This window comes from Pithys albifrons, chromosome 1, assembly GCF_047495875.1.
Source record: "Pithys albifrons albifrons isolate INPA30051 chromosome 1, PitAlb_v1, whole genome shotgun sequence".
In the NCBI taxonomy this organism is placed as follows: Eukaryota; Metazoa; Chordata; class Aves; order Passeriformes; family Thamnophilidae; genus Pithys; species Pithys albifrons.
This window is the reverse complement of record NC_092458.1, coordinates 117558640-117572590: the sequence shown is the minus strand read 5'-3', so window position 1 is coordinate 117572590 and position 13951 is coordinate 117558640. Positions and strand designations below refer to the sequence as shown.

General features: G+C 47.8%; 1 protein-coding gene across 4 annotated transcripts in view; it reads right to left on the bottom strand.

Annotated features, from left to right (window-relative positions):
* Positions 1-11354: 11354 nt before the first annotated feature.
* EMSY (EMSY transcriptional repressor, BRCA2 interacting) overlaps positions 11355-13951 on the bottom strand; it is a 36840-nt gene continuing 34243 nt past the window's right edge. For all 4 annotated transcript variants that reach the window (XM_071565021.1, XM_071565029.1, XM_071565037.1 and 1 more), the window contains one exon: positions 11355-12993. In XM_071565021.1, coding sequence (XP_071421122.1) covers positions 12799-12993 — 195 coding nt within the window. In that variant the 3' untranslated portion in view covers positions 11355-12798. The remainder of the gene's footprint in view (positions 12994-13951) is intronic.

The window sequence follows — 13951 nt, the reverse complement described above, 5'->3', positions numbered from 1 at the left end:
TGTCTTCACTCTGAATTTCAGGGTGGGCAAGAGGTGCCAGGTGGGGGGTTTTGTAGACTGAAGTCCCTGAGCAAGTACCCTGCTCTGCTGTGAAGCAGGAAGGAGCAGGTGTGATCCCACAGGGGCATCACCACAGGTCTCATGAGTCCTCCTGGTGCTTTATGGGTTTTGGAAAAGGAAACCCATTCCCTGCATCAGGAGTCACAGATGGGTGTGGATTAGGCATGAATGAAATGGTGGAGTTTATAAAATCTGGCCTAGGACACAGCTAGGCTTGTGTCCTACATTGACATTAATCCCATTAGATACAAATAATGGCAACTTCACAGGGCCAGAGGTTTGGGTTGCACTGGGTTACATCTGGGCTGGACCAGGAAAGGGTTTGGTTTTAAATAAACAGCCTCAAATGATGGAGACAGTCAGTCCCTGCCACTCTGAGGTCTCTGGTCCTAAGCTCAGTGCCCGCCCTTTTGCCACAGGTGAGGCTTAGGGATTAGGGATGAGACACTAACTCAGACACACAGAGAGCTCTGCCTGCCCCTCAGAACCCTGTGGAGCCCAGCAAGGGGCTGCAGAGCCCTCTGTGCTGCTCCTGCTCTGCACGTGCAGCTCCTGCTACATCCCTGTGCAAACTGGAGATGGGCTGAAGTCTCAGGAGGCTTTTTGAAGCTCTGTGACTCTCTTAGCCCTGTTTATCCCTGTGTTCCATGGTGACAGCTGCAGGAATCCCAGCCTTTGTGAATAAACTCAGAGCTTCACCCGTGTTTAGTTAAAGACCCCGAGGTACAATCCTGCCCACAAACACAGCCCGGTCAGGGCAGTCATGCACTGTGCACTGTGCTGAAGACTTGATGGTCCTAATTTAGTGTCCATTTGGTGCCCTGTGAAGCCAGTGGAAATATAAAAATGTTGGCAGCAACCAAAGAAAACAACTCTTTATTTTTGTTCTGTTTCATCTCAGCTGAAAGTTTGCCCAGAGATCCCAGCCCACTCCTCTCCCTACAAACTCGCTGACTCTCAACTTATTCTACTTGTTTGTTTGTCTCCTTTTCGTAAGTGTCTGACAATCCATATAAAAGGCTCCAACAGAGTGTTACTGGACAAGTTGCAACTTCCCAAAGAGAAGCAACAGCAAAACAAAACAAACAAACAAGAAACTCTCAGCAAATCTCCAGTTAAATGTTACATCTGAACAAACTCCTGGCACCCCTTTCTGCTCTGGGATGAACCTCCATCCATTCCCCTCAGCCTTCAGCCAAAGTCTTTTTTGGCCATGTAGAATTTCTCCAGGAAGGTCAAGCCCTCAACCTCCAGCCCTTCTCTTGCTGGCAGTCTGGAGCCTGCATATTTTGGGACAGATGTTCAGGGCTGTGGATCACTTAAGAAACAGGGAATTTGCCTTTCTTGGAGTTAGTCTGGAAGATATTATTCCAAGCTCTCTTTGCTGCATGATGGATTTTTCATTTTAGTTTTTAACTAAGAGGTCTGTTACCTATTTTCTTGCTGCTGGCGAAATAAACCACAAAGAATTTCTCTCCTCATGAAAAAAAAGAAATTCTAACAGCAGCCCTGTATGGTTTTTTAGAAAAGAACATGTAACAATCACAAAATGTTCCAGGCAAGTGGAGAGAGCCATAACCTTCATCCAGGAGACACTGACAGCAGCAATTGATGCTCCACAGCTCTGGCTCTTGGCCAGTTGCTGCTCAGTGCAGGTCCTGTGGTGCCCCAAGGCAGCATTTGTAAGAATCTCCTTGGGGACAAAAGCAGAGGAATTTACACCCTGAATGAAGCAGGGACCCAACAGAACACACTGAGTTAATGCCTGGATGCCCCAGCTTGGTCCCCAAACCCATCCTTGTGGAAAGAGTGGGGAAGGAGAAGGGAATGTTGCCAGAAGGTCACTTATCATGTGCACCCTGAAGTGCCTGGATGGGCACAGTCTGCAGGGAACAGCCATGTCAGCTGCACCTTCACAGCTCCATCTTCTCCTACCAAACCATTGCATTGGGAAAAACCAAAGCTGGAAAGCACATTCCTGTGTTCCCACATGAGGATGTGCCCAGCAGTGGTTTCTCCAGGCATGGTTTGCAAAGCCACCTCTCTGATACACAAAAGACGAGGAAGGATCGATGGTTCCTCCACAGTGTGCTCAGTTTAAAGGAGGGTGGGATGATCCAGCTTGGTCTTTATGGAGTTCCAAGGACTTTGGAGGGTTGTGGTCCAAATCAATTTGGACCTTTTTCTCTAGGCAATAAAAACAATAAAAGGGACTGTCCAATTTCTGAAGAGAGTGTAGAGTATCAGAAAACTCTGGGAGAGAAGCAAATACCATGTGAAAATGAATATCCAACCCAATATAGCCTTTAAGCATCATCTGCTCCAGTAAAACACACACTATGAGGATCCAGACTGTCCTGGCTGAACCAGCCCATGCCTCAAGTGCCACTCAGCACAGCCTGGGAGGGAGCCAGAGGTGCTCAGACACCGAGGTTTGGTGACAAACAGGCTCCAGGGTGGGGGACAAGGGCTGTCACAGCCACTTGGTGTTGGTGCTGCTGTGGGCAGCTTCAGGGGGTGCAGGCACATCTTGGAGAGAGGAATTCCACCTTGGAGAGAGGGAATTCCTCCTTGGAGAGAAGGAATTGCTCCTTGGAGAGAGGGAATTGCTCCTTGGAGAGAGGGAATTGCTCCTTGGAGAGAGGGAATTGCTCCTTGGAGAGAGGGAATTGCTCCTGGAGAGAGGGAATTGCTCCTGGAGAGAGGGAATTGCTCCTTGGAGAGAGGGAATTGCTCCTTGGAGAGAGGAATTACTTGAGGCACGCTCAGGAGACAGAAATAACTGGGGCTCTTTGCTGGGACAGCTCATGTGCAACTTCAGCCTAGCAGAAAGGGAGTGTCCAAATTAATTTCCCGAGCCTAACAGGAACAATACTTGTGCCTTCAGGGAAAGGAGTCACAGAAATGCCAACATGTTTCACTGCAAACTTGGGATCTGAGTCCTCCCCTGGTGCATTCAGCAAACAACCAAACAATGGAAAAGCAAAGAAGGAAACAAAAAACCAAAAAAGGGAAGAATTAGTGATAACTTCTGCCTGGAAATGTGGCTGCAGTGGCTGTGGAGAATTGATAACAACACAGACACAAACCAGACTTGCTGTCCTGGTATTTGCTGGCAAGAATTGTCCAGCAGCTCCATCCAAAGTGCTGCAAGGAGGGTGAGCTGGGGAGGGAGCCTGGACATGCTGCACAGAGGCATTTTTATCACACACTGTGCTTCACATGTGGCGTTTCCCCCCCACCTACTCACACAGTAGGTTTGTGACTTCACTGTTTATTTTTAGTAGGAAGCACAAGTAGGTAAATACGTGCTCCAAGTTGGTATTTTAGGCAGGGAGGTTTAATGGCTTGTGTGTGCTATTTGTTCTGTTCCTGGTGGTGTTGGGTTTGGACTCTCCCCTGCACCCCCCCAGAGCCCAGGGGACAGGCTGTGGCTGCTGTCACACACCGAGCAGGGGGGTCCCACTCCCCAGAGCCCTGGGGACAGGCTGTGGCTGCTGTCACACACCGAGCAGGGGGGTCCCACTCCCCAGAGCCCTGGGAACAGGCTGTGGCTGCTGTCACACACCGAGCAGGGGGGTCCCACACCCCCCGAGCCCAGGGGAACAGGGGGACAGCTGTGTGGCTGCTGTCACACACACTCCTGTCACTGTACACCTCAAGCAGGGGGGTCCCACAGCCCCCACAGCCCCCTGTGATCTTTGCTAACAGAGCTGGGGCTGGTGGCAGCTGCCAAATGGCTCTTGGGAGAGAAGCCTCTGTCTGTGTGCAGGGTGGGTGGAGGGCACTCTGTGCCACGCAGGTGGTCCCTGCTGACACTGGGACATTCAGGTGAGGAGTGGGTGACACCAGCCCTGCCAGCAGGGACACTGGCCCCAGGCTTTGCCCACCGAGCTGAACCCATGGGACATACCTGGCTGCCCCCAGCACACCTGAGGAGATGGTGAGAGAGCCCTCCCTCCTGCCCCCATGGGCACTCTGCACTCCCCCGGGCAGCTGTGCAGGCACCTGGCCCAGCCCCAAACCCCACAGCAGCAGAAGATCCCTCAGTCAGGCACAGACACCCTCTAGCACATCCCTGCATGGGAACGTTTGCTGAGGGAACTCCAGAACCTGCTGGATCTGCGCTGAGCTCGGGACCTTCCCCAGCCCTGCCCCGATTCCCCGCCCTGACACTTCCTGGGTCACAACCTCCCAGGGCAAATACCAGACTTTTTTAGAAACACTCGAATTCCAGACCTGATTTATATGGCTGGGGTAACGTCACTGAACTAAAACACAGGATAAATGACACCAAAGCCCACGGAGCAGAGAGGGAAATAAATTACAAGGTACTGTAAAATTACATGATTTTGATTAAAATCAAGAACAGAAAAGCAGACCTGAGTTTAGGCTTCAAATGACCCAGGTCAGCCTGGACCAGCTGAAGACCGACCAACCAAAGTGTTAACATTGGTTGTTAACACATTTTCTGGACTGTAAATCAAGCCCTAATTACTCACCAGCACCCAACCAACCAATCTCCTCTAATCACCTTGCCGTGCCAACACATCTTTGCAATATTGCAGATGCTCAGGGACATCTTATAAACAGGATGTAAGCAAAAAGATATTACAAAAATTAACTCCATTACTGTAGTTGCTAAATATTATTCCAAGTTTCATAATACTATGTGCTTTATGGTCAACACATAAAACAGCAACTGCTGTTGGAGGAGTTTGTTTTTCCACTCATAATCAAATTCTGGCTTGTTATTTTTCTACCCTCATTTTTTTCTGGGAATTGTTGCATCAAGCACAGACATAAAAAAAAAAAAAGGAAATAAAAAAGTTGTCTTCCTGACTGCTTTTTATGGGCTCCTTTATTTCTGTCTCCAGTCCACCCACCTCCCTGTAGCTGCCCTGTCTCGTTGGTGCTGCAGGACACAGCTCATTCTCTCTGCATTTCTGTTGCTAAACAGAATTTCTCACATCCTGTCTGGGCAGGGTTTGGTGCTCTGTGTTTCCCTCTCTCCCCTACTCTCCCGAAGGGTTTCATCTCTGCTGCCCCTGCCACAAAGCTGAACATTGGCACTGCAATGGCTTTGACCCTCTTCCCTCTCTATCCTGACATACCCACAGGGAGCTCTCCCTACTAGGACTGAACTTCAAATACATGTTTTCTGCCCTCAGAAATGAACACATTTGCCTCCCAGATCCCACCTTTGCCCCTTCCTTTGACTCCCAGACCTTTGATTGTGTTTCCCCCTCTCCTGTCCTTGCTGCATCACGTCACTTACTCTTCTCATTCCCAAGTCCACACTTCCCTCTTGGAGACCAACAGCTCGCACAGGATCCAGTCACACACCCGAAGTCACAGACTCAGCTGCCCTCACTCTCCTTTTCTACCTGCACTGTTCCCCAGCCTCCACAGGGGAGTTCTCCCTGCCGGGACCAAGAGCCAGACTATTCTTTCACAGTGCAATGGCTTATCTCTACCTTCTCATCTGACTTATCTCTTCACATTCTTGGCCTTGTGCCTTTGCCCTTTCCTGTGTTCATCTGTCAAATGTCCTCTTTTCTTCAAAGCTCTGCTTGAAATTCAGCTCTCCAAGCAGCACTCTTTTCTAATCCCTCCAACCTCAGGTAATCCTTGTGATAAAATATTTTCTCATGTTCTGCCATGTGTTTGACTCAACTACACCAGATTTCAAAGGCTCCTATGCAGGGAGTGTGTCCTATCTGTAATCTATAAAACACTGCTCACATTAAAGCTGCCCTACAAGGGTTACCTCCTCAATGGAATTCCCTGCAGTGTGTTTATGATCAGCTACAAGAGGATGAGGAGGACCAGCTAAGATGTGAAGTTAACCATTTAAAGCTTAAAGCACTAAATGGCATAAAGACATGGGTTTGACTTTAAGCTGGAGGAGGATCCATTTAGATTGGATATTGGGAAGAAATTCTTCCCTGGGAGGGTGGGCAGGCCCTGGCACAGGTTCCCAGAGAAGCTGTGGCTGCCCCATCCCTGGAAATGTCCCAGGCCAGGCTGGAGAGTGGGAGGTACTGGGATGGGATGGTCTTTAATGTCGCTTCCAACCTAAACCAGTCTGTGATTGTACAGTTTTCAAGCGAGATTTTGCTGTGTAGTATAAAGAAATTATTATCTGCAGCTACATTTGAGCAAACAGCTGAGTTTCGCTTCACCACTTCCACCCAGGAGGGACACAGATACTCTGGAGCACATGCTCAGGTGTGTGAATAAGCATCTCTCTCGCTGTGCACTAATTGTTAACAGGTAAGGCTTTGCCAGCCATGTGGCCGTGCCCAGGACCATGCCCTGCCCCTGCCTGGCCCCTTGGCAGAGCTGCAGCCCCTGCAGACAGGCACCATGTGTATGGCCATAAGTCAGGGCAGTGGGAATGAGAAAAGATAAAAGTGGCTTTTGAAAGTTTAGAAGGATTCAGGATGACCTTCAGTTCTATTATTGCCATTGGCTGGACCTGTGCAGTCAGAGCTGGGACTTCTATGAGTTCCCTACTCTTAACTGGACTCAAATCAAGCAATAAAGGTTATAGACAGACAGATAATCTCTCTGTATATACATAACATATAAAGTAAAACAAACTAAGGTTGAAAACGGGAACAACTGATTCTCAACACCGTGGGCCGCCTCCTCAGAGCAGCCAGTGTGGGGAAAGCCCTGGCACAGGATGTCACCTGGGTGTCATTCTTCAGGCACCACCCAGGGATGTGCCAGGGGAAGGAGGAATTGTGCTGAAGGAGAGTGATGATTTGCCAATTAAAAGCCACCAATTAGGGAGAGAAGTTGCAGGGCCCTGTGAAGAATTACTGAGGCAGGACATGAGATGAACAGCAGCTCAGGATGGCAAAGTGGCCCAAGGAAAGGCACAGCAGTTGGTTAATTACAGGAGGAGGGTTGCAGACCAGAGGGGAGACTGCAGGGGATGCATTTTTCTATTTATATGTTTTTTATTTTGCCCTCAGTCCACAGAGTATCCAAGCAACTCAGACTCCCAGATGGATTTTATCTTTATGCTACCCTGGGGAGCAGGGAATGGCCAAAGGCTCAGGGAGCCAAGGCAAAGAGCAGAGCAAGTGGTTTCTTAGCCTGGAGTCAGAGACACCATCTAACCCATGACTTACCCCTCACCAGCCTCTTCAGCAGAGGGAACTGAGCAGCAACCTGCTGGGGTTTATTTGAGAAGAAAGGCCTGAGGATGAGAGAAACACCAATCACAGAATTATTAAGGCTGGAAAAACCCCAGAGATCAGATCCAACTGCTAAGCCAGCCCCACAGTGCTCACCACTAACCCACATGCCCCTGCCACATCAGAGAGGTGTCACACACTGTCACCTTGTCATGGTAAGAGTGTTCCACTGGGAACAGCCCCACTATTGTGTCTGTGCCAAGCTGAGGCAGAGCTCACACTGCAGTTCTGCTGGGCCAGCTCAGGAGAGCAGTGGGATGGGCACTGAGTAGATACTGGTGCACCACAGCCTTTCCCGTGGGGTTTGCCACAGGCTACACAAACAGGATTCCTGCATTCCTTCACCCTGGAAGCCACAGTTGTCCAGCTGTGCTTCCCTCCACCTGCACAGCCTGGGGAAGGCCATGCATTTTCCCCCCACCAAAGCACTCCCTGTGGTTTCCAGCCTGGCTGTTCAGCACCAGTAAAGGACCATTGCTGGGTGATGTTCCATCACTGGGTCCAGCACGGCCTCCCTTGCTCCAGCAAAAGGCTTTGTGCTTAGAGGCTCAGTTACAAAAGGCCACCTGTAAAAGCAGAGCAAGGGAGACACAGGAACAGCAGAGTAAGGTATTAAATACAGACTGGTAAAAACCGTAAGTTTTCTATTCCAGTTGACTCCTCATAGAACCATTTGGGTTGGAAAGGACCTTAAAGATCATCCAATTCCAAGTGAAGAATTCATATTTATAATGTCATGGTACATGGCATGAGCAGATTAAAGAATTTTGGAGTTTTCTGGTAGCAACTTGATTTTTTTGAGGCATTTCCTTTGTCAGGAGATCCTGAAGAAGCCCATCCTGCCACCAAGCCCAAGCTGCAGCATAGAAAAGTGATGGAGTGATTGTTCTTCCCAGGATGGTGCTTCCAGCAGGATGCAGTCTGGGCTGTTCCAGCTGAGGTTCACTGGGAAACACCTGCACAGAGTTGTTCATGCTGTGCAGAGCAGGAGGGGCTCCCAAGCATGGCTGGAGAAGCCTGGCTGCACTCCTGGAGCTGCACTCCTGGAGCTGCAGTCCTGGAGCTGCAGTCCTGGAGCTGCAGTCCTGGAGCTGCAGTCCTGGAGCTGCATGCAGGTGGTCTCCAGCACAGACACCTGCCCTGGGTTTGTCTCTGATGTCAGAGACATGTTTTTGGGGGGACAGGGTGGAATCAGGTGTTTCACTCAAAGCTCACACACGTTTTCTGCCCTCTCAGTCCTTCAGCACCCACGAACAAAAACCCAAACATGCAACACCAGGGGCTCATGTTTCAGAAAGAAGCACTCAGTTAAACAAGCCAGTCCTTCCCAGACAGCAGTCTGTCTTCACTCCCTTATAATCAATCAAGTTCTATTATTTTGGCAAAGCAATTTAGTTTTTAATGTTAAGAAGTACTAGAAAGTGAGAGCTGATGGCAGTGCCTTGTTAGTGTCTCGTGTCTCTGCAGTCCAGAAGGGGCTGCAGGGAGAAAGCACAAGTCACAATCTGGACAGGAAAACACACCCCTATTTCTGGGAACACTGCAGCTACAACACTTGCTCCTCACTAAATTTGTGCTACTTCCTTGTGCTCTGTTCTCATGCTGTTGTGAACCTCTTCTCAGACCAATATAGTGTTTCTGTTTCATGTCCAAAACAAACCAAGGGCAAAAACAGAAAGCGCAGCAGAGACCAGGAAAAAAAAGAATGTGTGGATGGTCAAACACTGAACAGGTTGCTGAGTTTCCATCATGGGAGACTTCCAAAAACGCAGGTGGACACAGTCCTGAGCAGTCTGACCCTGCCTGGAGCAAAAGGGTTGGAAGCAGATGATCTCCAGAGGTTCCTGCCAACCTCAGAGACCACGTGTGGGCATGAAGGACCATTCACAGCCCTGGGCTCTGTTCAGGTCTTGGGCACTGAGAAGATTCTTGTGAGGAACTTCCCTTCCCTTCCATGGAAGTTAGGGATGGAAAGCTGACAAAAACAGTGAGATACCATTTAAAAATTATTTTAAAACCCCTCTGCTTTTCAAAAGAGGCCAAGCACTGGGCAGAACTAAAACCATAGGAAGTTGTGAGGAGGATCTGACCTGGAGCAGAACGTGTTGGACAATTCTAAGAGTCATCACAGGATGGCTTGGGCTGGAAAGGACCATAAAGATCATCTTGTTCCAACCCCCTGCAGTGGGCACTCCTGGGCTTCCAAAAGGATCCAAGACCATGTGGTTATTCTTCAGTCCACAGTGCTGAAAACCTTGTTAATAGCTTTGCTGCACCAAATAATTCAGAGACCCTTTTGATTAGAAATAGTGGGCAAGTTCCAGGTGCCCACGTTCCTATTTACAGGGAAACTGCACAGGCTGTTGGCAAACATTCCTCAGGGTTCACACGAAACCCAGGAAGGGAGAAAGTCCTGAGCCCAGCACAGACACACACAGGCTGAACAGACTTTGTTCCAGTACAGGCATTGTGATTTTTCTAGTTCATGATCTCAAATTATGACCAGTCTCCTCTGGATTGAACTCTGCCGTTGCAGTGCACCTGTGGGGATGCAAAACCCCCACCTCCTGGGAAACCCTTGGACTTCAGGAACTATTTCTGCATCAGAAACAAAAGCATAGAAAGTTTCCCTGAGTTCTAATTTTTTAAAAGACCTTAGGAAGGTTTTGGTCGATTTTTTTAAAAATCCCATTTATTTAGTCACGTGTTCTGTTCAAATACCTGATACCAAAATTATCCCCACCATCCTCACCCTTTCTCCTCCTCCAAGGAGGAACATCAGATTTGTTTCAGGAATGAAGATGCAGCTTACCAGGGGGATGGGATATTGGGATGTTACCTTCCACACTGCTGTTGTACTTTGAGCAGCTCAGGGGTATTTCCAGGGCTGTGAGGGGCTGGCTTGGGGCTGCAGGAGGAGGAAATCAGTACCCCAGGGGCAGGCAGGAGAAAGCTGCCCCTCTGCCAGGCAGGGCAAGGAGCACGGAGTGATGCCTGGAGTTCATGGCAAGGGGAGAAGGCCAAATGCTCCACGAATGTCTTCTTAGAGTCATTATCAAAAATCAAGTAATTCAGAAAAAATTAACACATTGACCCTAAATTTTAGCTCCTCTTGTATATTGCTTATAATTAAAGGCACTCATATGGTGAAGTGCTGGAACAGGCAAATTGGATAAAGGCAATCCCAAAACTGCTGCTCCAGTTTGGGAAAGCAGCAAGAGAGGAGTTTCAAGGATCAACACACTAATTACCAAAGTCCTTCCTTCTGAACTTGTGCCACCAGCCCCAGACACGCCAGCAGGACTCCAGCCCAACCCCAGTCACTGCTCCCAGCAACACAAGCAGCTCCAAGTGTTTAACAGACCTGCTGCCTGCAAGGGGCTGCCAAACAGGTCACTGCAGCTGCTCCTGTCTGTGCTTCAGTCACCAAGGAGGGAGGCAAAGCCTGACAGAAACCACAGAACACACTGGACCAGAACTCAACACACAGTGAGTGCATCAGGGGTTAATTCAGCTCAGGCCATTTCTTGTATCCATTTTGTCTGGGGAGAGCACACACCTTCACTAGCACTAAACTGATGATGTAAGGAACGTTCTTGGGCACAAGCACTTCAGAAAACTCTTCTCTCTCTCACACTTTCATGGCCTTCCAGCCCTTGATTTGTCAGGGACACTCAAAGCACTGCAAGAGCCCAGGTAACAGTGACAACCTGATCCAAGCCAGAACTGTGTGTCTCACCCCCCTTGGCTTTCTCACAGCTGGGTATGGAAAACTACAGCCCATTTCTGCACAGAGAAACCAAACCAACTCCTACTGCAACATCAAGGTAACACAAAAATAATTAGCTCCATAACCCATTATTCCAGTATTTTCATGTTGAATTTGTCAAGACACTTCTCCACCATAATAAACTATATTACTTAGGAAGTAACGCTGATGGAAAAAGAAAACAGAATGAAAAAAAAAGTATATGAAAGTCACAGCGACATAAAGATAACTGAAGTTAGATGAAAACCAAGAGCCCCATCTAGGGGTTACTGCGAGTTCTAACACAGGTGGATACTCAGGACAAGTGAGATAAATGGGTTTCAGGGTTTGTATTTTTTTAGTTTGAGTTACTCCAGTTGGAATTTAACCTTAACTACAATATCAACAGTAAAATCACAGCTTTAAAAAAAGAAAAAGACTGAGGCAAAGAGCTGTATTAGACTTTGGATGAGATCTACTTACAGTAGTACTGAGCACCAAACCATGGGCAGTTGGGCTTAGAGATGTATATACAGTTAAATGATATGGCAAAGTCATAAAATGCTTCGTTATTTATAATGCAATCTATACAAAACAGTTAAAAACGTGGGTTTATACACATTTGGAAAAAAGTCTCAATTACCAGAATGTATTAAAACTGGTTTTGTCCCATCTGAACCCAGTTTTGTCCCATTTTGTCCCATCTGAACCCAAACCTCTGTCTGTGACCTGTAACTATCACAAAACCCCAAGTATTGCTTGAACAAGCCAAGGCAAAAGGCTCATTTTGGACACCCACCACTGTCTGCCCATTTAAGCTTTCAAACTCCCCAAGTGGTCAACTTCAACACCAGCATGTAACAGTAAAAGACAGAGTTTCAAAAGCCTTACATCACATCTGAGTTCCCAAGTTCAACTTGGAAATGTTGAACCACTTATTCCCAGTTTTGAAAAACTGATTTATAGCAAAAGACACTCCCCCTCCCCTCCCCACTTTATATCAGAATTAACAAAACTGCCTGTTTCACAGGAACTTCTTCAACAACTTGGCCTCACTTAAATAAATAATTGAAGCTTGAGTGGATGAGCATTTTGTGCACTTATGGCACAAAGAGATGCCTCCTATTCCATCACCCTACTTCTTGTAAAGGATGAAAACAAAATCCACTAGCAAATCAACTTTGCTACCAGTGAGTGATTTTGCTTACTTCCAAACATTCACGAACAAGAATTAAAAAAAAATATATTTTTAGGCTTATGAAAAAAAAAATTCTTCTAAGTGAGCACGAGTGCAAGAAAGTTGACCAATTCCAAAATTCCTGGGGCTTTTCCAGCACTGTCAGAGACACTTTTTCTCTCAGATGCTATTTGAAAATACAAATATTTATTAAATGTTTGTCTTTTTCTCTGGGTGGTGTTTTGCTCAACAAAAGACACAGAAAGGAACAATCCCTTTTCAGTGAGAGCTGTTTCTGTGTCTGGGCAGGGCCTTCCACAGCACGAGCTGGAGGATTTCTGCAGGTTGGTTGTTTGGCAGGAGGACATTCCACTGTCACAGGTTTACTAAATCTTGGGAAATACATATTTTCTTCTCTCTCTGTGTTTTTTGGAAACCATTTGAAGCTGCAGCTGTTGCAGCCCTGTCCTGTTAAACACATGGAAGCTGCAAGGCCAGGGAACAGCTCCACCAGGCAAAGTGCTCGAGGACACCCAGTTTAGGGGCATCCTGGACACTCAGAACCCCAGGACAGCCCAAGGGCACTGCAGGGCCCCAGCTCCTCAGGGCTGCTCGGCAGAGCTGCGGGAGGGGCTGGGCTCAGGGCCATCCTCGGGGCCGCTGTCCCCGTCCTGCTCCAGCGCCGTGTCCTCCTCATCCAGGCGCTGGCTGGTGAAGTTGTTGAGCTCCAGGAGCCCGCTGGGTTCCACCACCACATTGGAGCTGGAGTGACAGGGGATGGAATAGTGAGGGAGAGTCTGCAAGAAAGAGAACACCCAAGTTTACCAAACAGCCTGGACAGGTGAAGGCACCTGCACGAGCACAGGAGCTTGTGGCAAAGGGTATTTGGGTTCCAGGGGCAGCTCCCCCAGCTAAGGCCTCACAGACCCTTTCCCTGAGTTGAGAAAGGCCAGATTTGAATGATCTTCCTCTTCAGGCACCGACCCTGGCCTGTGACCTTCCCTAAAGGTGACAGCAAAACCAATGCCCACCATCCACCACTCCCCAAGCCCAAAGCAGAGAGAGTATTTCCTTCAGCTTTATCTTTTTCAGACAAGACATTCTGACATGAGAATATTCTGGGTTAGAAGCAGCTCACAAGGATCAGAGCCCAACTCCTGCACAAGACAGCCCTAGGAATGCCAGGTGAGCATTGCCCAGGCACTCTGGGAGGACTAACTATAGTTTTTATACACCATTCAATACAGACTCCAGCCCTGAAGCAGCACAGAGGCTCTGGAAACACAACAGCTATTTATTTCTAAGCTACTGTTATTATTTATATCTAAGCATTTTATTTCTGTTTATACTTTCACAGGTTCTAGAAGCAAAATCTACAACTTTTACAACTGAAATTCTGGGCAGTATTTGACTTTTGAACAGCTCACAGAATGCCACAAGGATAAACAGGTTCTCAAAATATACAGGTCTGAAGTAAAACAGAAATCTACCTCTGTCTATTTAGGGAAAGGAAGACTAAAAGTGAGTACACAAATGATGATTCCTACAAAAGAGAAGTCAGTCCCAGGGAAAACTTTACCAAGTAGCATGACATTTTGAAACCTCAAATTTGAAACACAAATTGTTTTCCACATCAGAAGCATTTGCACTGTAACATAAATCTGATAAACAGAACCATTTCAATCCCCTCTATCATTTGTGTGAACACAGACCATGCCAACTGTTATTTATATCCATGTCATACCACTCAGAACA